General features: G+C 40.4%; 1 protein-coding gene across 1 annotated transcript; it reads left to right on the top strand.

Annotated features, from left to right (window-relative positions):
• pamr1b (peptidase domain containing associated with muscle regeneration 1b) lies at positions 1-23,161 on the top strand. The gene is made up of 14 exons (XM_042412875.1): positions 1-201; positions 8,169-8,345; positions 9,478-9,603; positions 10,186-10,300; positions 13,026-13,177; positions 13,980-14,087; positions 16,606-16,776; positions 16,948-17,139; positions 17,394-18,278; positions 18,365-18,541; positions 19,422-19,488; positions 19,748-19,977; positions 21,537-21,895; positions 22,112-23,161. Exons 1-14 carry the CDS (start codon positions 42-44, stop codon positions 22,679-22,681), a joined length of 3,489 nt encoding a protein of 1,162 aa, XP_042268809.1. The 5' UTR covers positions 1-41; the 3' UTR covers positions 22,682-23,161.
• The last annotated feature ends 228 nt before the right edge of the window (positions 23,162-23,389 follow it).

The raw sequence follows: 23,389 nt of genomic DNA, 5'->3' as shown, positions 1-23,389 counted from the left end.
TCAGCTGAGTTCAGAAAGTAAACAGAGTTCCACACTGCAGCATGCTGTCTGCGGGACGGGGACTGCAGCTGGGGCAAACCCACGGGGGCACCCTCACAATCCCCTGGACCAGCACCTTTATCTGTGGGACAGAGGGCTGGCTCCTCTTCATCTCCCTCTTCATCTTCATTTCCTTACCCCAAGGGACATCATGGCCCTACGGTAAGAGACTGGCAAAGACTTTAGCTTCACCGCTCTTCTTTTTCTCCCTCTCTCTATATCTCTATGTTTGGCACAGCCTCCTGGTTTGTGTTCTTTGTTCTCAAAAAGCCGGCATCAGCACTCTCTCCATCCCCTCTTTCCTTCTATTCTTTAATAGCAGAGCAGCATTCAGCCAGACTTTTAAAAGAACACCCACAGTAGACAATGATGTAAAGACCAGCTTATACAGAGGCAGCAAAGAAAAACAACACTGACAAGTTTGTGCAATCTTTGTCTTTTACAACTCTTAGTATGAGATACAGAGTGAGGGATTGTCCTGTATGGCTTTATTTATTGTGCTATTAAAAAGAAGACTGTGGTCATCATGCTCCTTTCTACTCATTGTTGTTCTGTCAGCAAAATAAAAGTGATCAAAAGATTGTTTTTCTGCTTTAAAATAATAATAATAAAAAAGCAGTTGGAGGTTGCCACACATTCCTTGAGGTAAAGTGAGGCAGTGCGAGTCCTAATAGGGCTGTTCAGACTTGGCACTCGTTCTCTTTTGTGCGAGAGCGTCTCTTTAAATACTTAAGTGTGTTGTGGGTGAGTTCTCTCAGGGATTGAAATCAGCTCTGCCTGTTTACCCTTGGTGACCACTTGAACTGCGGCAGGAAGACATGAGTCATGTTTGAGTCAATCACGTTGGCTCTGGTAATGTGTACACCGTCTCCAAGACTCTTAACCAAACCTCTGCCCTCTGTCTGATTCCTTTTTGCAAGCGCACGCAGCCAACAGGCAGTAAAATAATGCCTTTTATTTGTAATGGTGGTGATTGTGGCAAAGCGCTGGGAAGAGCACAGCTGGGTCCCTCTAACAGACTTTACCTGCTTATGTTATTGTTAGCTGAGTGTCTTCCAGCGAAGCTTGTTTCATAATTGTGTATAATCTGCTGATGATTGATGCTTTCTATTGAACATTGTGAAATTGTAAAAAGCAGAGCAGAGGTTTTTACATGCAAATCCTGACTTTGAGGACATGTCTGTTTATGTGAGTGTGTACATGCGTGTGCCTGTGGTTATGTCTGTTTCTGCATGTTTTAAGAGTCCCCATCTGAAAGAGACATCAGCAAGGCTTTTTTTGATCAATGTAAGGCTTCCTTTTCACAATTCCCCACCCACCTAAACCCTGAGATATTCTTTTCTTCTGACACGCTTCCCTCTGTCATGTCAATCCTTATAGTGTGTTTAAGTAATGTCCTCAGGGAAACTGTTGGGAATACTGGGTTGTGGGCAGTAGGAAATAAAGACCAAAGCTAGATGTAAAAAAAAAATCCATATCAGAGTGGAGAAAGGGAAATCTTGGCACAGAGATTCAGTTACAAGAAGAAAAACGTGGCTTCTGATTGAACATTTGGAAAAATAGCATATCAGACAGAAAGGTTCATTCCAGGTTTATGAGCTAAATGCTGAAAACAAATGTGCACATCTCAGACTCCTGTATGACCTACATATTGGAGTGGTGTGTGTACATACTATTTCAGCAAAGTGGATAATAGAGTGATAGGATACTTCATTGGGTTTGTGGTTTCCTGGCGGAGGGAAGTTTATTTAAAGCAATCTACAGGATGACCACTGGGATCAGTGCTTGGGATCAGGCTACATTCACATACGCAATGCTCACAGAGCTCCCGTGGGACTTTCCTTGTTCCATGATAGCTAAATCACTCCGACCTCAAAATACCAGACAGCTGCTCTGGGCAGTAGGCAAAAGGAATTATACACTTGCACGTGCACACACGTGCACTCTCAGTTGCTATAAAAACAACTATTTTTCCTACATCATGATTAAATAAGCACCATTCTGTCAAGAGGAAACTATTTATTCAGTTGTGGATATAGGCTATAATGTAATCTTACGTTATCTACTTCTGACACACGTCTTTACTTAATTATGGCAAGGAACAAGTATGACTTAAAAATGTTTTGGCAAGGATTGTGCTAAGCAGCATAATCAATTAATAAAGGGTTGGTTCACCCAAATTACAAATAAAAAAAGTTTTATTTCAGGGAAACATATTTTCTCACTTACCCAGTGTGGTATTAAGTAATTTTATTTGCTTTGGTTTTGAGATAACTGTCTCTGAGATCTCTGCTGACACCCCAATTTAATGGAGGTGAATGGAATTTCTTTTGTGGTGCTCAAAACACTGAAAAATGTCCAGAAGCAATGTCCTGGTTACTGCACACTCAATAAACTTAAAAAAATTGTGTGAACCGACATAAACTAGTTATGAGGACAAACCTGAGATATAACATGTCTAACAGAGGTGACAACCACAACACTGTGCTCTATTTGATAAGCATGTTGAACTCATCCTAAAGTTCTCACTGGTCTATGCTAAAACCCTCTGCATCGTATCATGTAGCTGTCTGGCTTTGTTTGGAGTTAAATATAGCTTACAAGACAAGACAAGACTGAAGTTGATAAGATGCTGTTTCTGAGCAGTGAGCAAGAGAAAGACAAATTAGACACAGATAGCAGTACAGACAGCAGATTTCCATATTTTCTCCTGTGAAGTTAAAAAATGGATTTTAAATAACCGATCTTGCCAGCATTAATTTGGCATCTTGATGACCTATTTTTGTAACTCTGGATATATGTATGTAATATTTTAATGTTTGTACTTTGTTTTGTGTCTCTAGCTGAGATGTGTTATTTTGTGTGTGCGTATGCCTGCGTGGATGTCAATTGGTTGTTGGTCTGGTGTGGGGATGATAGGTTTCTTCCCTGCCCAGGGACTATAAATGGAAATTAGCTAGTAGTTAAATCTGGTACAAAGCATCTTTTCTCTTTGTTTGAGATTAATGCATTTTGCACATGGTCCCTGATATAAATACATTCAATAAACTAAACTAAAACACAGCAAATAAAAAGACAGACACTGACCTTGGGCTTGTTGGGTGAAAATTATACAAAACTGAACAATAATGTGACAATGTTTGTCCTTGACAGAGGTCAGGGTTTGCAGGTTATTGGGGCAACAGGGCAGTAAGCTTAGATGCAGGGTCACAGGACTCATGTGATCCGTGGAGGAAAGTGGCTGAATTTCCGTGACCAGTCCTCTGCCCTTGGTAATAATGATGTCAGTCTCTGGATCCACATCAAAGGTGTGCAGCTGAGCCACAGCACCTAACAACGTGGGCCTTTGAAGCTTCTGAATGGGTGGGAGCACTGTGTGACATATGGAGGTCTCCACCAGGCGACATAATGTCTGTCATGACGCCTGTGATATTGCTAATTTCTTTTCTATGGCTTCTTGACATCCATGTTGAGGAGTACATTTAGGAGCTCAACATCTGGAATGGAAAAAGCAGATACCACTTACATAAGACCAGAAAAGCCAAACAACCCACACAAAAATCCTCACGCTTAGCTGCAGGAATGAAGTGGAAAAAAAACAAAAAACTTTGGTGATCTGCTGTTAAATTGTGTTTCTATGGCTTGGTGCCAGTGTCTTCTCACACAAATAATAGTTATGTTTGAACTAGGGAAATACTGAGAAACCACACATAAATATCAGACAGTTTAAATGGAAAGGGTGCTGAAAAGCTATGAGGCACAACAAGAGAAACAAACTCTGTTATAAAATGAATCTCTTTCTAGTTACTGACAACTCTCTGACAACTGTCAACACTGCCAGTTTGTGATTAAGTAAATATTAGCCGGTGGCACACAGCATACACAGCACCCACTGTCTTGGGTTAAATTCCAGGTATGAGGAACAAAGCGTAATGATAAACAGAATGAAATTTGCATGTTGGTGCTATTTTCTCCACACATTCGCACACATTGTCTCACTAAAATACAATGCAAAGAAATAACATTGCTTTTCATAAACCTAAAGCTCAAACACTGAAGGCCAACTCACGCATGCACTATAATGCTTGCACAAATGCCCTCTCGCTTGAAGGGCCTAATCTTGCACATGTGCACTTCCACACCTGTTCAGACCCTCCTAAACTGTCGTAAAATCACACATGAAACTGTTACTGTCCAGTCTGTAGTTGCCTGCAGGTGAGGACATGGAAGCCTCACAGATGTGTTTTTACAAGGCAGCAAGTTTATTGCTGAAATGAATAAATTGTGATTGCCAGGGTGCGCGCCAGAACACAATTATATAAAAATGATCTCCAGTGTTTGGAATCAGTAAACACTTATTAGAGAAGGGGGATACCAGTCCAGAAAAAGATACATTCCAGCATGCGTCCAGCACCGAGAAGGGTGGGGACCTCAGAGTCATGCTTTGGAGAAAAACACAACAGCCTTATCAGAAAGCCAGAGGTCAATGAACTAAATCTGCACGCGTTGTATAAACACTGAAAACACTGCTGCCTGTGTTTATTAAGCTCAAGGAGGAGCATTAAGAAAACAGCTTGTGGAAATTTGGAAAGGAAACTAATCCCATCACATGTATGTCACTAACTGTCGGAGGTGAGACTGAAGATGAATTTCCAGCCCTGGTTGAGCAAAAAAGTTATTCAGTTGTATTTTTTCTATTCTACAGTCATACACTCATAATGTCTTCTATGAGTGAACTGAGGGCAGCAGCAACCACAGGGTGTCATTTTTCTGTCAAGGGACAAGACACACAGCAGAGATCTATGTAATGACATTACCAGGTCAGCTCATAAAGTCTTTTGACCCTTTCACATGTATATCCTATAAATCAGGTTTCACAGTCTCTCAGGCCAGTTTACAAACCTCAGCGAGGAAGCGGCAAAGCTGTCCCATGAGGAGAGGAGATGGTGTCAACACTTCCCACTCCCCATGTGGCAGGCATCACACCTTTTAAACACTGTTTTCATCCTGTACTAACAGTCTGCATTTTAGGGTAGCTATTGCCAGTGGTTTAATGGTGAAATTGGCCAGCAACACAGTTCAAAATGGTTTTGGTCCATCCAAAGTCCTTTTGACAATACCCAGCCCCTGATTTATGTAATTTGTAACCATATTACAAATATAATAACGGTCATAGTTGTTTGAAATGTTGTTGGTTCAAACTGTATTTTAATGTACATCAGGGAATGCAGACAAGAGTTAGATGGACTCCTGGTGTGCAGACACTGAACAAAGTCAGGCTACAGTAATCAAACAATTAGCAGACTCAGTACATCACTTGTTCCATTTTTTTTTGGTCAAATGCCAGATTAAAAGCATGGACTGGTGGTGTTATTGTGTCTTTGAAACTGATTTTACAGAAATATATTGTGTAGAATGATAGTATTCCAACCAAACATAGCTTTTTACTTGCTGTGGATGAAAAAGAAAGTCTGTTTCACTGTCAAAATGCATATTGGTACCTTAATCCCAGCCCTTGCACCGTGCCATCTTCGTCCAAACACGCCAGACATTCCCATGCCATGGATGTTTGTGGTTCTCGTACTTGAACAAAACGAAATCCACAAAAATGACAATCTGAACAGAAACTATGAGCTTCTTTTTTTTGTCTCTTGGGATGGATACCAAGTTAAACAAAAGAAGACAATGCAAGAATGCCAGCTTTAATTGAAAAACAAAGTGGAAGGTTTGTATGTTTACATATGTTGCCTCCGCAAGAAACCATTACTGCTGGTTAGTGTGACCACATGGATGTTGCGTAAGGCACTAGTGTGTATGCACGCAATGGTCCAAAACAATTGAGCAACATTAAATCATAGTCCTATATATATCGTCCAATAGAGATCTATCACATGCCGTACCAGTGATGCATAGGGAGAGCAGACTGACTCCATAGTGTCACAGACTTGCTGAACACACTTTTGAGGTTAATACACAAATTGAACTGAGCTTGTGTTATGAAAACAATAAATGACCCTAGGAACAGACAGGAATCATTAAACAGCCAGACGACTGCAACAGTGCAAACTCTGTTCTTAGAAAACCTGCATTAAGATTGACTGAGTGGCATTGCACAGCTTCTTCGGTTTTCTCTTGGCCTTGTCAGCCATTATGGCCCATTTATTGGGTTTCGGGCGTTGTCTTTTTCAAATTTTTCCTGAGGACTGAAGGCCCCAGAAAGAAGCTGTAAACTAAGACAAAAGACTGCAAAGATGTCTTTAGTCACAAGCCAAGTATCAGTTTAGCCGATGCATGCCTTTTGCCTTTTAAATATTAATTATTTTTGTAATCTCCTATTTTTATTGTATAGTTAAATTTTTTTTAAAGTTTTCCAAGGGCCCTTGTTGTTAGCTTCATCATCGAACTTTGCAGCCTGCAACTGAACGCATCAAGACTGGAACACGCACCTATGCTATGTGTTGGCTGTGTGGCCTCAGTTTAGACTGTCCAGCATTGGATTCAATCTGCTTGGGAAGCACTGAACCAAAGTGCTTAACTGAACCTGCAGCAGTTCGAGGATCACTGAGTCTGCTTCGCCATGCTTAAGGAAGTTCAGCTCATCATCATCCATCCATCACCACGGAAACAGTAGGAAAATAACCATCTGTCATACGTTCTGTCTGAGAGTTGATGCAAAAGAGCTAGATTCTAAATTTTTTTATTGGCTTTAGTTAAACTCTTGGCCCCCTCATTGCACTTTTGACTCATTTTTGATGGCTCTCAATTCCATCTGTTGACAAAAACTTGTTAATTTAATTTAATCCATTCATTCTTTCATTCATTCATTCATTCATTCTAGTTGTATATATGTGTATATGCTTAGCTGTTCCCTGTCCATCCCTTTCATCCCTATCCCTTGGTAGTTCAATAAATATCTCGATTTATTGCCAAGTCATTGTATTTGTATATTCCTTTACACCAGAGATGGAGGTCCCTGTGGTTCATGACTTTCAGATTTAAGACTGATTCATTTGTTTAATCTGTTTGATTAGTGTGAGTGGATGACATACCTCATTGTGTCTTCTACAGTGGAGGACAAATAACTGAGGAGAAGGCCAGCTGGACTGAGATACAATTTATGATATCATTAATGTAGAAGGGCAGCAGGGACGACTCGCAGCATTCCAAGACATCTGTGCTTCTCTTCTCTAGCTGACCGTCTGCAAACAACCACGAAGATATTGATCACTTATGGTTGTTTTTTTTCCATTTGTCGTTCATTTGTGTCTTAAGAGTGTCTACTGGATTATCTCTAGGTTCCAAAAAACATGTGATAAACCTAGTCTGCAACTACGGCTTCACAGATGAAACCAGTATGCAAGTATGTCTGTGTGTTTTTAGGTGGGGGAGTATCAGGAAGAATAAGTCTAGGTTCGTGGGCAGAGAAGTTATGATTGCAGGCCTGGGAGGGAGTATTTACCAAATGTTGCAACAACACCGTGCCAAGTTTAAAGTGCAGCTTCTGTTAGTTCTCATCTGCCACAAGAGAATTTCCACTTGTCTGTTTCAGCTTGTAAATCCACTGTTACATAATAACAACCACACAGGCTCAAAGGTCCTTGAATCGCTGGTTTCTAATCCAATTAAACATTGCATTTATTGGGTAAAAACTTTACAAAGAAGAAGGTTGGCGTTTACATTCACACTCATAAGGCACACTCTCATTAATGATTTGGTTGTTTTTGCATGACGTAACTTTACCATTGTGGCATGTTGCGGAGTTGGCAATGTCTGATGTATTATAGTATTCAAACACACAGAGGAGGTAAGAGACTTGTGGTCCACTGAGAGACTTGTGGTCCCCATAAAGAGGAGCTTGCAACCATATGGCAGTGCAGAGCAGCAGCACCGATAAACACACAGGCAGTAAACACACCAGAATCCTTCCACTGCTGCTGCTCAGCCCTCTGCTGACCAGAACCCATGTCTGCTCGCATTTTCCCACAACTATTGCATCTGACATATTCGCTCTGTGTTTGACTCATCTTCCTTTCTATTTCTGTACTCACAAAGGAATGCTTACATACATGAATGTTTCCTATGTGTTTGTTTAAATTACATCTTTGACCCTGAGGTGTTACCTTCTTTAGATTACAGGTATTTGTACAACCACTGCCCGGGCCCAGAGTGGAACGTTTTGTGCAGAGGCTGTTGTGAGTATGATGTGATCCGCTGTAAGTGCCCCATCCAGGGGACTCCGGTGGGCTATGCTGTGCCCTGCTGCCGCAATGCCATCAACGAGTGTGACCCCTGCATCATCCATCCAGGTACAGTAGACCTTCTGTGAATATCCATATTATTGATATGAGTGTTTCAGTTGACTTGATGCGAGTACTATGATTTGATGCTGCAGTCATCGTTACCTTGAACAGAATAAAAAGTTGGCAGAGTTTTAAAAAGTATAAATCTGTTGTCAGCCCATAAATACGTCCTTGAAATGAAACTTTCTCTAATATCTGTCATGTACTTCATGCAACACCAAGTGCTGTCTAACAGCTGTTAAGCTATTTGCATTGCAGCATGACAAAATGTTCTGAAAACAACTTCTGTATTTGTGTCTGATTTCATTTGTTTCCAGGCCAACCGCACATTGGCTGCTTCTCTTGATTTACTGGCAGAGCCCTCTTGAATTGGCAGCGTACGGGAGTGATCACACTTTACTTTATGAATGAAATGGGAGTAAATCGGTGTATGTTTATAATCAGAGATGAGCATGTCATTTTCTATGTAAGAAACAAAGGCATGACAGTACATGAGGATATAATCGCCTGGGGATGTCTGCACATGTGTTGCAGCTTATGCATCCACACTCTTGTTTTCTGCCTACATGCAGTTCACCTATGGGAGTATGTCATGTTTTCTTCACAGCTTGAACATGCTTATGTTTTTCCTTTATGGGGAAAAACAGCTGTTCAGAATTAAATGGATACCTCTACCTCATGTTTTACTGTAAAACTCTAAAAAATGTACACCAAGCCCAGTGTACAATCATAAATCCCCATGTGTACATCACCAGCCCATTTGCTGTTAAAATTCATACCTGTCCTCAGGTTGGATGTTGCTTTTCACCCCCCCACGGACAGAGCAGCCTCTTAAGTGAAAATCCATCCTCCCAGGAAACCATTTCAGAGGTTTTTCTCCAGATTTCTATTTCAGAGGTCAGCAATATGTTTGCGCATACTGCTGTAGTGAAAGTTGAGCATAATGAGTTTAGCAGAGCTGATTTAAAGGAAATATGGCAAAGGTCTAGTAAAGATGGGTGGCACAGCTCAAGCTCAAGCTCAAGGGAAAGTGTTCACAAAATGATTAGTCCCTTTTGTGTTCTGTCTTGTCAGTCTGACTCCTGCTTTACTGTGATTTTGTTTCCATCTCTCTGATTTTTTGCTCTCCTTCTTTCAGGCTGCAGTATATTTGAGAACTGTAAGCGCTGCAACAATGGAACATGGGGTCCAAGGGATAACTTTTTCGTCAATGGCAAATACTGTGCTGAGTGCCGCCCTGGCTGGTCTGGTGGAGATTGCATGAGTAAGTCTCATCATTCTCTTAATTAGCAGATCCTGCATGTCTTTACTGTAAACAATTTTTTTTTTTCTATAAGCGAAATGAATACCATGAACTCTATGCGCTTTCCTTCCCTGCAAATTTATCTTCATTTGGGAAGACTATGCCAGCTTGGAATGCTGCCATATGCCCAGGAGGTTTTCCATGAGGCGCTGAATGACAAAGTCAAAGTCAACATTCAGGAGTAGCATAATACAACGCATCATGTAAAATTTAGACGCCATAGCTTTTGCCAATATGCAAATACTCTGCCACAAGGCAGAACAAGCATACATTTAATTAAAAACAGAAACCTGTAAAGGCTAATGAATGCTTTTGTTGCCCCTGTGTGTATCGTGTTTATGCTTCTTTACGTTGCATACCAGGCCTTTTACAGTGGCTTTGGTATGTCAAATGCAATTACTTTGGGTTGAATGGCAACCAAAACAGCTGAATATGGACCCTCAAAATAATAGTTAAGCTGCAATTAACAGCCTCTGAAATTTATATAGCACTCTAGTTTCTACACAACTTACAAAATGGAATTCTGTCCTGTGTGTTTTTCAGAGTGTGGGGGAGTGATCCGTAAACGACAGGGCCACTTGGTGCTGGAGAGTTATCCCAACAATGCTCGGTGTGAGTGGACCATACAGGTGGACCGTCCCTTTACGATAGATCTCAGGTATGAACAAAAGTCTTCTGCTTAGTTGTTTATTGTTTATTTATCTGCCTGTGCTATCAGGGCAAATTTTGGATATAATATTATTTAGGATACATCAGCAAGGTCATAATGTAGTGTATTTTGCCTATCACAAAGCATGATGGATACAGCTACAAGTTACATTGTTTGTGTTTTCTGTCAGTTGGAATTTCAAACAAGACTCAGAGTTCACAGCCATGTTTGCAGCTTCTTCAAGCTGTACTTATACACAGTGGCACTTTGATCTAAATGCTAACATTAGCATGCCAAAGTCAGGGAAATCATTTAGTAAAATTTATTACAAATCATTCTGAGGGAGACATGAATAGAAAAGTGAGGGATCACCAAGGCCAGTATGATTCATCCTCTGATGACCATGGATGAACTTTTATGACAATCCACCCAACAGTTGTTGACATATTTCAGTCTGGACCAAAGTGATTGAGCGACAGACTGACATTTCCTTCCTTAGAGCCACGCCGCTAACATTGCTTACAATAACATTAAAAGATTAAAAAGCAAAAAAGTGTCCCAGTTATTCTGAATAATCCACAGACCTCACTGTCAACAGTTTGAATTGGAGCAACTTTCTGCTGAAAAATCCCTAAAAAACTATGGACAAGTCTGTTAGGTTGCATACCAGTTGATATGGATATAATGACCATAGCTTAAATATGTGCCATTAGGAAACTGAAGAATATAGCAAACCTTTGTGTCAATAAGGTTAAAATCACACACTGCCACAGTTTCATCTGGCATTGAACCACCTGTTTTTTTGGGGGGGATTTTCATTGTCCATCTGTAATAGTTATTAATATCTGACCTGCTTAAGTCAAATTTCCACCCGGTTCAGATATTTCTGCAAGATGTATGTCATGGATGGATGGCAAGTTTACAGCAAAGTTTGGAAACCACAACACCCCTTTTTTCTGGAAAGTTATTACATTTCAGTCCCGTGATAACTTCCTATTTCTGTCATTTTCTCCATTACACACACAGCCATTTACAGGCAGGCATTTGTTCAGAGTTTTTACAGAACAAAATCTCCATACAGTTAGATTCAGGCTAAGCGTGCAGTAGCTGACATATGGCAACTGTTTATTGTGGTGCATATAAGACATTTAATGATTCCAAGCCTTTTTTCTGTTATGTGAACTGTGATATGCATAGATTGTGAGGCTGAATTCACTGTGAGACATAGGCATGATTAATATTTCCATGTCATATATTTATGTCCTTATGTCAAATATACACTAAGGGAAAGTTATGTTTATCCCCGAGCATCTTGGGAATTATAAACAGGATTTTCTGTATTTCTTTGTCCTAGCTATGGTAGCTCTTAGTACACTCACATCACAGGCAACATATTTACCGCATTACAACTGGCATTTGTGTGGGAGCTGCTGCAGGCTAACATTTACCATTACTGTATATCTCATTTGAGAATTTGAGAGTATGCCAGTGCCTTGTATAAAGTTTATCAGTCCTTCGTGTCTGTTCCAAGGAGATTACATCTGAAATCACTAAGAAAGGAGACTCCTGTGTGTTTTTCCTAATCCAGCTGGCAGTTGTCTCAATGTCCCAGTCTCACTGCAAAGGAACCAAACAGCTCATGAATTTAGAGCTTTGTAGATTTCTCCGAACAGTTAACATAGTTACCTAAATTCACATTTAAACAGGCCCTAAAGCCACTCCTTCTGGATGACCTGAATGTATTAAAACACACCAAGTTTTGAAAATGCAAAAACATTACCTATAAATTTCGTACCATTAATCACTAAATCTTATTACTGCTACTTGTTTTTGAAATAATGTTGTGCAATCAAAATTTTTATTTGGGATTCATGGATATATTTTACAGACATTTAACAGCCATGGATCAGAAATAACAAGATGCTTATTTAGACTGTGATGGTGATCCTGTTTATCAGAAGTACTTAATGCCAAATGCATAAATTTAATAGCATTTATATGTGCACTTCAATTGTTTAATGGACACAAAATGAGTGTTTATGGTAAATGATGTATTAAACATAGGGGTGAAAAGGTTCTTAAGACATTCCCAAAGCTTGCCAAAGCCACAAAGCCAAAGATAGGCATCAGTTTTTGGCTTAATGTGTAATGACTGTGCTTTATCTCAAGTATTTCATCTTAGCTCATATGATATTGGTAGGTGCATAAAGTTATAATGCACCGACTTGTCAAAGTCATGATCTCAGGTGACTCCTTTCCTTTAATCTTTATAGCCGTGAACAATTAAATTCCTAACCCTATTCATCTTTGTTGCACTTATAAAGTCAAAACAAAACATAAATCTAAATGTTTTAACTGCTGTGGTACCCGGTAAAAATGAGACACATATCTCACACACTATTAAGAGCAGTAAGCCATGTAACGGTGAGGGAAATCACCTTCTGCAGCCAGCGGTTAAAGTATTCAGTACCATTATTGCTCATTACTTGTTTTCTGGCTGAAGATTTTAAAGCGTCAGTACCAGGATGCCAGCTGGTGTGGTGCCGCCAGGGAACACAGGTGCTCTTCTAATCCAGGAAAACATGATTATAACAGGAGCTGGTGTGGTGCCGCCAGGGAACACAGGTGCTCTTCTAATCCAGGAAAACATGATTATAACAGGAACACAGCAGAACTTCCTTGCCTTGTGTTTGTTTGCCTTCTTTTTTTTTAATACCGGTCTTCCTACCATCAGGTTCATGATGCTGTCTCGTGTAATAGGTCGATTCTGTGGGAACAATAGACCTGATCCAATTCAGAGCTCAGGCAACAGTCTACATGTCCTCTTTGTGTCCGATGGTTACAAGAATTTTGATGGTTTCTTTGCCACTTTTCAGGAGAGCTCAGGTAGGTCAAAAGGTCAAATACCACCATCATCTAAGTGAATATTACTACTAATAATACATAGTCCTACTACTATTAATAATAAGAGAGGAATACATGAAGAACAACACCTGATAAAGTACATGTGATAATGGTACAAGTGCAAGGAAATGCACTAACCATCCCCCCCTTACCCTGACCTAAACCTAATTTCAGCCTTAAACCTAAAATAAGACTTTAGTCCTATGACAACTACCCCCCATCTTCAAAAAAGGAGAGAGTCTGTCCTTTCTTTATGGACACTAAATAAAAAGTAACTTTAAAAGTCATACTCAATGGACAAAGCTGCTCTTTGGAGTCATGGACCACAACAAAAGCAAACAAGAAAGAATTCTTCAAGACACAGTTGGAGTCCTAAGTGTAAGAAAAAACCTTTAATGGTGCATGACTGACACCTATGTGATTTGGCAAAGGACTTAGTCAGGGTGTTGAGCCTGCTAACAGCCTGTTGAGAAAGTATCAAACCAAATTGTCCCAGAAATATCCTCATTCACAAGGTCTAAAGCTCAAAAATAGACACACACATACAAGTAAGTTCCAAGCTGCAAAGCCAGATCTAATAAAAGTAAACACAGGCTTTCTGTGTAGAAAAGCCTACACACATTTATAAATGGAAAGTGAAAATGACATTGAAATAGTGCCGGCTGTTACTATAAACCCCTTGATGTAGCTTGGTGTTTCTTTTTGTGCACAGATTATATCTCTACTCTGTTAATGAATACAATATTTATTTTTGTTCCCTTTTGTTGTATTTGTCTGCGTACAGCTTGCAGCTCCTCCCCTTGCCTGCATGATGGGACTTGTATCCTGGACAGTTCTTACACTTACCATTGTGCCTGTCTGGCTGGATACACAGGAAAGAGGTGTGAAAATGGTGAGTCTGTAGCATAACGGAATTCCCCACAGTATGGTCATGCTTGTAAAAATGCTGATATTTGAAAAGAAAAGTGGAGAAACAAGAAAATCAGCATAAACCAGTCTTTGCGGCATGCTGTAGGCAGGACTTGAATTTTCTATCTCATGAGGCATTTGAAAGACATGTGCATACTGTATTTACGCTTATGGGATCCCAGAATTATTTGAGTACTTTAGATCGGAAATCCGACACACCTAGTTACAGAAAATTTATCAGGAATTGACTTGCTTTTCTTCTGCCATTGTTGTTGCCCAGAGAGAGGCAGTGATTCACTGTCACAAGGGAGACGTCTGTGGTTTGGACTGGGTTCAGGCCAGCTGCCTTCCCTTTCTGTGTCAGTCCCATATATGGTTTTGGCCAATTAGATTTTTAAGAAATATAAAATAAGCTTTAACAGATGTATTGCAAATACAACTGGTCACCTAATTTATATGTCTGCATGAATTAAGGAGCATTGAATCAACTAATGCATGAACCCATATTGCTGCAGATAGGCTGAGTGGCAAAGAAACAGACTGATGTAATTTGGGACAAACTGAAAGGAAAACAATCAGATAAAAGTATCAAGAATGAGGAGAAGAAAAGTAGACTGTATTTCTTAGGGTTTGGTAATTTGGTATAGTTTCTGAAGATACACACTCTTTGTCCTTTTCACCAACACTGTGGCAGAGCTCCACTTGGTCATGTGGACTAGTGTTCACTCAGGGTGTGGTTCATCATTTTGGCCCTATTAGGCCTTTTATTTATGGGTGTCTGGACCCTAACTTGTGTTTTTGTACCTAATAAACCTCCCTTAAGAACCTGCAAAAACAGAGTTCCTGAATCCCGCTAGCTTTTTTCTTGCAGTGTGGTTTTCAGGGGTTAAGTTTGAGTCTATAAAACTAATGGTGAAACAATTCTACTTCTATAACATGAGCCAGCTTTTCCATTGGAGGAGACACCTGTAAAAAACAGGCAGGCGTTTCATTTCACACAGTGTGCATTCATCTGTACTCCCAAGAGGACTCCTCAGCTGTTAATTTTAATGAAAGAGAGCTGGAATAACGCTAATGTCTGACATTTTGTAGAGGAAATGTCGTCTACATTTCTGTCCTGGAGTCATATGGAGAATTTTAAGTTTGAATCTGACATCAGACATATTTTATCTCCAATAATCAACCTGTCATATCCTATAAGGCTGAGTTAAAACTCATTCTGTATGAGAGAATCTGACATGCTATCATAGAAACCCCAGATAGGAAATAATTTCTCTCCCTTTTCTTTTCGCTCTCTGGTACAGTTTAATATATTCTTGAGTCTGGATCTGTTTTGGAGTGTTAAACATAGTTTCCAAGGCATTAACGAAAGGAATGATGATTTACTTACAGTGTGCATCGTTATGTTAGCATTCCACCCTAATAACTCCAGACTCATCCCATCATGTCTCTGGAAGATGGATCATTTTAGCAAAATACAGCAATGCCCACAGCACCTCAGGGTGTTTCATCTTTTTTTTTTAAAAAAATCAACAAACTATTCAAAGGAGGTCAACTACAGTTTAGTTTTCCACTTTTGGTTAGCCAACAACATTCTCCATCCCCCAGGGGACTGACGGTTGGAAATGCCGTAAGGCAAAAACTCCCAGATTATAGGGAGGGTTCCTTGGTTTGGAGCAATAAAACCACAGTCAGTGCATTTCATGAATCTGACCCATCTTAAAGTCAACAGAACAGCAAACCTCCTGAGAGATCATCTCACAGAGAGTGCTGTAATGGTATGATAGCTGTAGTACTAACATGTGTGTTTGAGTTTTTGTGGACTCACTTGTGGGTGGTGCAGGCCTGCGCTGCAACATTTGTGTGCTCTTTTGAAAATTACAGAGGAAAGAAATGGATACTTTATTCACAAAGAAACAGCACATCACACATTGTGAGAGGACTTACACAATTATTTCCATATTTATGGTATGGATAGTAGGTTGTCATATAAAGGAGTTACATACAGTATACCAAAATGACATTACCAATCTCTACTACCCCACTTCATAAAATCCACTTTTACAACACTGGAAAAATTAACAGTTTGACTAAAACCCTTTTATTGCATCTATTTCTTCCTCATTTGCTAGACATTGTGTTAAAGCCTTACTGTGAACTGTTCACACTTTACCACAATGAGTGAAATAATTCATTAGTGAGCCTCTAAGGTAGAAGGCTATTAAAGCTCTGGACATTCTTAAATTAAGAGTAATGAGTCTGAGAGCTGAGACTTTGGTTTTTGTGGACTACCTGTCTGACCTGCCAACACCAGACGGCACTGAAGTTCTATTTGTGTGGTCTTTTACAGCAGGAAGGTGCAATGAACTGATGTTTGAGGAATGCTGTAGATGCTCCCTAAACACATCTTCATTTTTGATGAGCCAGCATTTAGTTAAGAAAAGTAGCATAAGACAACATGTGTTCATAAATAAACTGTGCATACCTGTATTTCCACTCAGTGGTGGGATGCCGCAGGCCTCCGGTGCCCACCCATGGATCCACAGAGGGTGTGTTTCATCACTCGGGTGCACGCATCACTTTCCGTTGTGACTCTGGCTTTAAGCTGCAGGGACATCGAACTGCCATCTGCCTGACTGATGGCACATGGAGTGCGCCTGCCCCACAGTGTGGTAAGACAATGATGTGACTTGTTTTTCCTGCCAAATAATTACAATTTTTATTCAGGGAAAACTATGTATATTATTGGCTTGTATCTGAATGCCTAACATATTGCCCAGAGATGATGAAGATTGTGGAAAACACTTATTTGCAGCTTCTATAAGTCTTTTTGCTGTCTCCAGTGCCAGTGGAAAGAGTCTGTCCTCTACCAGCCAAGCCGACACATGGTGACCACATCTTGGTTTATGGACCCAACGATGTGCTCATTGCTCTACAGTACCTATGCTACCACCCCTATGAGCTCAGTGGGGGCTCCCAGAGAACCTGTCTGCCTAACAACACCTGGAGTGGGACTCCTCCTGTTTGTACCAAAGGTCAGACAAAGTGTGTTAAATAATTGGGATTAGGGCTAAAATGGATGATGCAGTCATGAGGAAATAGTGTGAGGGATGTAGAGTTCATTTTGCTTTATTTTTTACCAGAATAACAGTCTAAATGAATCAGAAAAAATTAGTCAGTGTCTAGAGCCACCCGGCATGACGAAACAACTTAAAACAAAAACATTTGCAATCAACTGCTAACTGACGATTGAGTAACAATCTTTGTAAATGTTTTTTTTTATCCACAGTGAATAACACACTCACTGAAGCAGATAAGGACAAATACAAGGCAAAAGAGGAAGAAAAAGAAACAGAAATATACACTGACAAAGATATCAGCAAAACTAAAGAGAAAGGTCAAGTGAACACAACTGGAGAAAAAGAAAGTGTTAGAGGGAAAGATATAAACACTGGCCACGGGAATACAACAGCTGTCAACAGAGAAGATAAATATAATGGTACTGTTCCAGAGAAAACTGTGGCTGAGGATACGAATGATGGAAAGCCAGAGGAAAGAAATACTGGGTCAGAAAAATCTACTGAAGGTAGCAAAGATAAAGTGGATACCAAAGACCCAGACAACAGCCTCAACACGGTTGAAAAGAAAGAACCTGAGGTCGTAATGCCCCCTGAGAAAAAAAAAGGCAGCACAGACACAAACTTGGAGACAGGAAAGACAGATATCACAGAAATAGTGGTGATAAAAGACAAAGGACAAGAAGAGAAGGAGAGGAAAGAGGAGCAGGTGAATGGAAAAAAAGATCCAGGCAAAGTCGGCCCCAATGACACCAAATTCCCGACGGTATCTGAGGGAGGAAACACAGTGGAGATATTTGAACTGGAAATGACAAAGAATAACACATTTACATATGATGTCAATGACATGAAGAAAGAAAACAATACAATAGGTTCCCCAGAGCCGGGGAGGAAAATCATTCCCACCAGAGTCAATATTACACAGTATACCATGTACAGAGCAGGAGGTGAGGAAAGTGGGAAACCAAAGGAAAAACCAACAATTAAAGAGGGCAGCACAGAGAAGAATTCTGCTGAGAAAACAAAGGAGGAATTGGATAAGGAAAGGGAGGAGAAAGAAAAAGAAAAAGAGAGAGAAGTCAACCAAAGCTTCACCGGTAAGAGATTCATTTAAATAAATCATATTTCACATTTTCTTTGGCCTTCACTCTCCCCTCATATATTAACTGTTACACTCCTCCAGAGAAGAGTTGCCCGCCTCTACCTCGCCTCTACCATGGCTATCAACAGCTGGTGCCAGGGGTAGAGACTGAGACAGTGGAGTTCATGTGTAACCACTCCTATGCTCTCAGTGGTGACGCCCGACGTAGCTGCCAGCCAAATGGTACCTGGAGTGGCAAACAACCCCACTGTGTTAGAGGTACTGTCATCTGTTTTTTAAATTTGCTTATTTACTGATGGTCAGTAAATAAAAGTATACATTTCTGTAGCCATGTGCAGCATTTTTTTTCTGATTGCTGCAATGATGAATAGGTTGGCCTGCCACCTTATGACAAGGTCCTTTCTAAAGGGTTCATAAGTCCTAACATGCGGTACTGCAGACTCAGAATTAAATTAGAAAGAGAGTAAGTAATTAATAAAGGGTCATGGGTTCCAAACTTTATAACATGTCATCAAGCTAGTAGCTTTAAGTGCTAGTAAATAAAGGTATGTAATGGGTTAATAGTAAGTAATGGGTTTTTCCAGTATAAAGATCAAACGAGTCTGCAACTGTAAATTCAAAATGAGACAAACCAGGTTGTTTTTTTGTTTTATTTTACTTTCCATCTTGCATTTTAGTAAAAACATTGATCAACATTTTAGGTAACAAAAGGTTGTTGGAGGAAAATCCATCTGCATCTCTAAAGCTCTAAAGCACACATTTGAACACTTTTTCATATGTATTAAACAAACAAAATACAATGTGTTTAGCAGTGAGTTTTAGAGGTGCAGGTAGGTGGATTTTGTTTCTTTTGGACAGAGTCAGATATACTGTATGTTTCACCATATTTCCAGTCTTTGTGCTAAGCTAAGCTAACTGACTGCTGGCAGACATTAGAATCAATCTTCTCATCTAACTCTCAGCAAGAGAGTGAATAGGCGTATTTCCCACAACGCTGAACTATTAACACTTACAGCCCAGTCATTGGTCCAGTTACATTAGTGCTATACAAATCACAGCAGCTGGCTCACAGCAGATGTTAATGGGACTTTGGTGTGTGTATTTTATGTGTTATGTGTGTCTGTGTGTGTATTTGCAGCCTGTCGGGAGCCCAAAGTTTCAGAATTGGTTAGACAGAGAATTCTTCCACCTCAGACACCATCCAGGTATGTTTACCAATGCATTATCCAATATAACAAATATGATTGTTAGCATTAAAAGCTTGACATCCATTAGTATACTATACTATATATACTGGTATGGCGCATACCAAACTTAACATCCATTATTATACTATACTATATATACTGGTATGGTGCATATCAAACTTAACTGAGGAGAAAGATAGAAAAGAAGCAATAGCTCTCATGTCATACAGTCAGACATTTTTTCTAAAATCATACCCTTGGCCTCTTCTCCCTTCAGAAAGACACCTGTGCACAAGCTCTATTCCTCTGGGCTGGGCCGAAAGCTCCAGTCTGACGGTCCCACTAGTAGCCCTCCAGTGCTTTCCCAGTTGCCCCAGGGCTTCCATCACCTTTACACACATATAGAGTATGAGTGTGCTTCTCCTTTCTACCAACACTCTGGCAGTTCTCGCCGTACTTGCTTGAAGACTGGGAAATGGAGTGGGCGTCATGTCTCCTGTTCACCAGGTGAGGGCAGCAGAGGACCACTAGTTATCTACACCACTCTAACGCTTCACTACTGGAAATAACCTTCACTGTCACACAGGAAAAATACACTGACACCGAGTTGAATAAGTCCACTATGGACAACTGCTGCACTTTCTAAAAGTATAGTGGTTGCCTCTAATTGATGACATTGAGCAATACCTTGGGCTTCTTCAACCATCTCTTAGGCATTCTTGTCACCTCTAGGGCCCTCATTACTAGTCAGTGAACATTCCCTAAGCTACTAAGTAGAGACGCCAAAAGCTAACAACTGTGATATATGCATTGAGAGTTTAAAACACCAGCATCTTTGATTAAAATGACTTGTAAACAACTTATGTAAAAAAAGTTAGATCACATAAAGGCTCTGGTATACATAACAGTCATTCATGCATTGCAAAGATTCAGTAACAGGTTGAGTTTAGTTGGAAGTCAGACCAGCCCCCACAGTAGCGGAGCACGTGTCCATTTTGCTACTGATGATTTGGCTTTAACTCTTGCAAAGTTGAGACAGTTTGGTCATCTTCATCCAGTATATTCAGAAGATGGGACAGTCTTGTTGCACTGTAGATGCATTCCCACCTAACCTTCCTGTTAATATCAAATTGTTGTAAACTTTCCATTCATTGATAATGCTGAAATAATGTCCTAGGTTGTTTTGAGTAAAATATAAGCTACACAATTCTGATACCATAATATAAATGGTTTCCCTTCTTCCTTTTTTGACATAGAGTTGTACTCTTTCAGGCTTTCACGTCCACATTTAATCACTCAAGGAAAGAGACTTTGATGAGAGTTCTTCATGTTCTTCATTACACCCTCCAGGCCTCCTTCTCTGTGCAGTGTTGAAGAGAGGCACACTGGGTCAGGTGTTTTAATCAGTATTTGTAGCAATTGCACAATGGACTGCTCTTTATGGCTCTGTGAGCAACTTTAATAAAATAGCTCTGCACACATCTGTAACAATGTCAACAAACACTGGAAGTAGATTATTTTATTTTAGGGAGCTGATCAAAGTATTGTGGAACAAAAGAGCAAACTCAGCTCAAAAGTCTAAAAACTTATGCCTGAAGTCTTTGTCTTAAGTTTGTTCATTTATTCCTTGGCTGATCATAAAGGGTATGTTTGAATGAATCCCCTGGAGTGCACTGAACATTTTGTAGGGGTAAGTGGAACAGATATACATCTATGTTCAGAGACTATTGTTTTCATTTAAAAGATTCAATACTCTAAGGCTCCTTTCATGAGTCAGAGACTCATATTTCACATGTCTGTGTGACTTTTAAGTGATTCATTTGTTGCCTCATCTATGGCACTACTTTACATTTTGACAAACAGTCTTCAAAATAGCAGTCTTCTGAGCATGTGTAAAATAAAAGCCTTCAGAAGGGAAACACAATTTAACGAAGGTCCCACAGCGCTGTGTTGACACAGCCTCAATGTAAGTCTAATTTCTTCCTGTCTTCCTTTTCCCCCTCCCTTCCCCTTGATCATGGTCTTTCCCTCTTCGCCCTCTCATCTTGTCACCTCCTCTTTGGCAGTGTGTGGGAAGCATCCGACCTTTGACCCAAAGAGGCCGGCAGAGACTCACTGGCCTTGGCTGGCAGCCATCTACCGCCGCTCCACCAATGGAGTTGCGACCAAGGTGACCAAGGCAGACAGCCAGGCAGGGTCTCTGAAGGAGGATGGCGGAGCAGGAACTGGCAACCCAAATCAGGCCTCTGACTGGCAGCTGGTGTGCAGTGGGGCTCTGGTGAACCAAAGGAGTATAGTGGTTGCAGCCCACTGTGTGACAGACCTGGGGAAGGTGTATCCTCTAGATGCAGCCAAGATCAAGGTGGTGGTGGGGAAGCATTATCGTGATGATCAAAGGGAAAATAAAGGTCTTCAACACCTGAGGGTAAGCTATTGGAGATCTCCTTCATATTTTCCATTTTAGTTTAGTGATTAACGCTGAGCTTCTTGTTTTGTTTTTACAATTATATTCCCCATAATATCCATTCTGTGTAACACATTGAATCTTTAAATGATTAGCTTTCCCCCATCTCTTTTATGTTTCTTCTAATGATCCTTTTCAACAAAACTTGCACAATAAGTTTGTCTTTTTCTCCTTAAGGTGGCCTCCATTGCAGTTCATCCAAACTATGACCCCCATATTCTTGACTCGGACATTGCTGTCGTCAAGTTACTAGACAAAGCAAGGATTGGGGAGAAAGTGCTTCCACTCTGCCTTTTAGACAACCAGGGAGAAGAGGTGACCTCTGGGCAAGGACTTGTGACAGGCTGGTCTCCACTGCCCGATTCAAGTTTAGGTGCTGATGAGAGGGCAAGGGTTGGGCTTGTTGAACTTGCTGATGTAGTCCCATGTGAGCGCCAGTATGCTCGTAATGGCGTGCCGGTCAGCGTCACAGAAAATATGCTCTGTGCTAGCCAGAAGCCTGACTATGGACCCTCTAACATATGTCCCTCTGACACTGGGGGAATCCTTGTCCTCCCTGCCCTCTCTGAGAACAACCAGATGCCTTCTCTCACTTTTACACAGGTGCAGGGGGAGAGCAAAGGGCTGTGGAGACTTTTGGGACTGGTGAGCTTTGGCTATGACCAAGGGGAGTGTGATCCAGACCTCTACACGGTCTACACACATGTAGCTAACTTCAAAAACTGGATAGAGAGTAATATGAAATAAAAATCCTACTGTATGACTCACCCTATTCCCACAGTGCTTCTAAAATATTTAAATGCCTTTATATTCTACTGTCCTCTCCCTTATGTTTGTCTGCTTTTCAGTCTATTCATCCTCTCTAATCTTATCTTTTTTTCTCATGCACAAGGGCATTTTCTTACTAACTGCAGAAGCAACACTGGACAACACAGTGCTCTAACTGAAGGGGGTGCTAACACATTACATGTGTCGGACCTCAACCTTACATCATTCAGTGTTCAGGTCCCTCAACCTGAGGTTACAGACTTGAAAATGACCAGAAAACCATTCAAAGTCTCTGGCTGTTAATGGTTTTGTAATGGTATTGTACTCATTGCTATGTATATATGTTGTAATGTACTGAATTATTCTATCAATTCATATGATGCAAGAGATGTATATATTGTAATGAAAGACAGAAAAAATCATGACGTTTTTAATTAAAGGAAATGTGGGTGTGGTAAAGCTTGTCAGTGTGATTATTATTCGTCACAGTGTAAAACTCAGTCAGTATATTTCTACGTGAATCCATACTTACAGTACAGAATTAAATTAAACATTAAATTGAGATGGTATGAGACGAAACACCTTCTGCTTGCTCTGTGAAGCACACAGTCAGTTTTGTGCTGTGAAGCAAATGAATCCAGGTCAGAGCAGCATCATTTTCACAACCATAAACGGAGCATGTTATTC

This window comes from Thunnus maccoyii, chromosome 5, assembly GCF_910596095.1.
Source record: "Thunnus maccoyii chromosome 5, fThuMac1.1, whole genome shotgun sequence".
Lineage (NCBI taxonomy): Eukaryota > Metazoa > Chordata > Actinopteri > Scombriformes > Scombridae > Thunnus > Thunnus maccoyii.
Note: the sequence above shows the minus strand (reverse complement) of the source record. Positions and strands in the feature narration are given on the sequence as shown.

Coding starts and splice junctions, on each gene's coding strand:
- pamr1b (XM_042412875.1), top strand. CDS start 42: ATGCTGTCTGCGGGACGGGGACTGCAGCTGGGGCAAACCCACGGGGGC. Junction 202..8,168: donor AGGGACATCATGGCCCTACG/GTAAGAGACTGG, acceptor TACCTTCTTTAG/ATTACAGGTATTTGTACAAC. Junction 16,777..16,947: donor TGCGCCTGCCCCACAGTGTG/GTAAGACAATGA, acceptor TGCTGTCTCCAG/TGCCAGTGGAAAGAGTCTGT.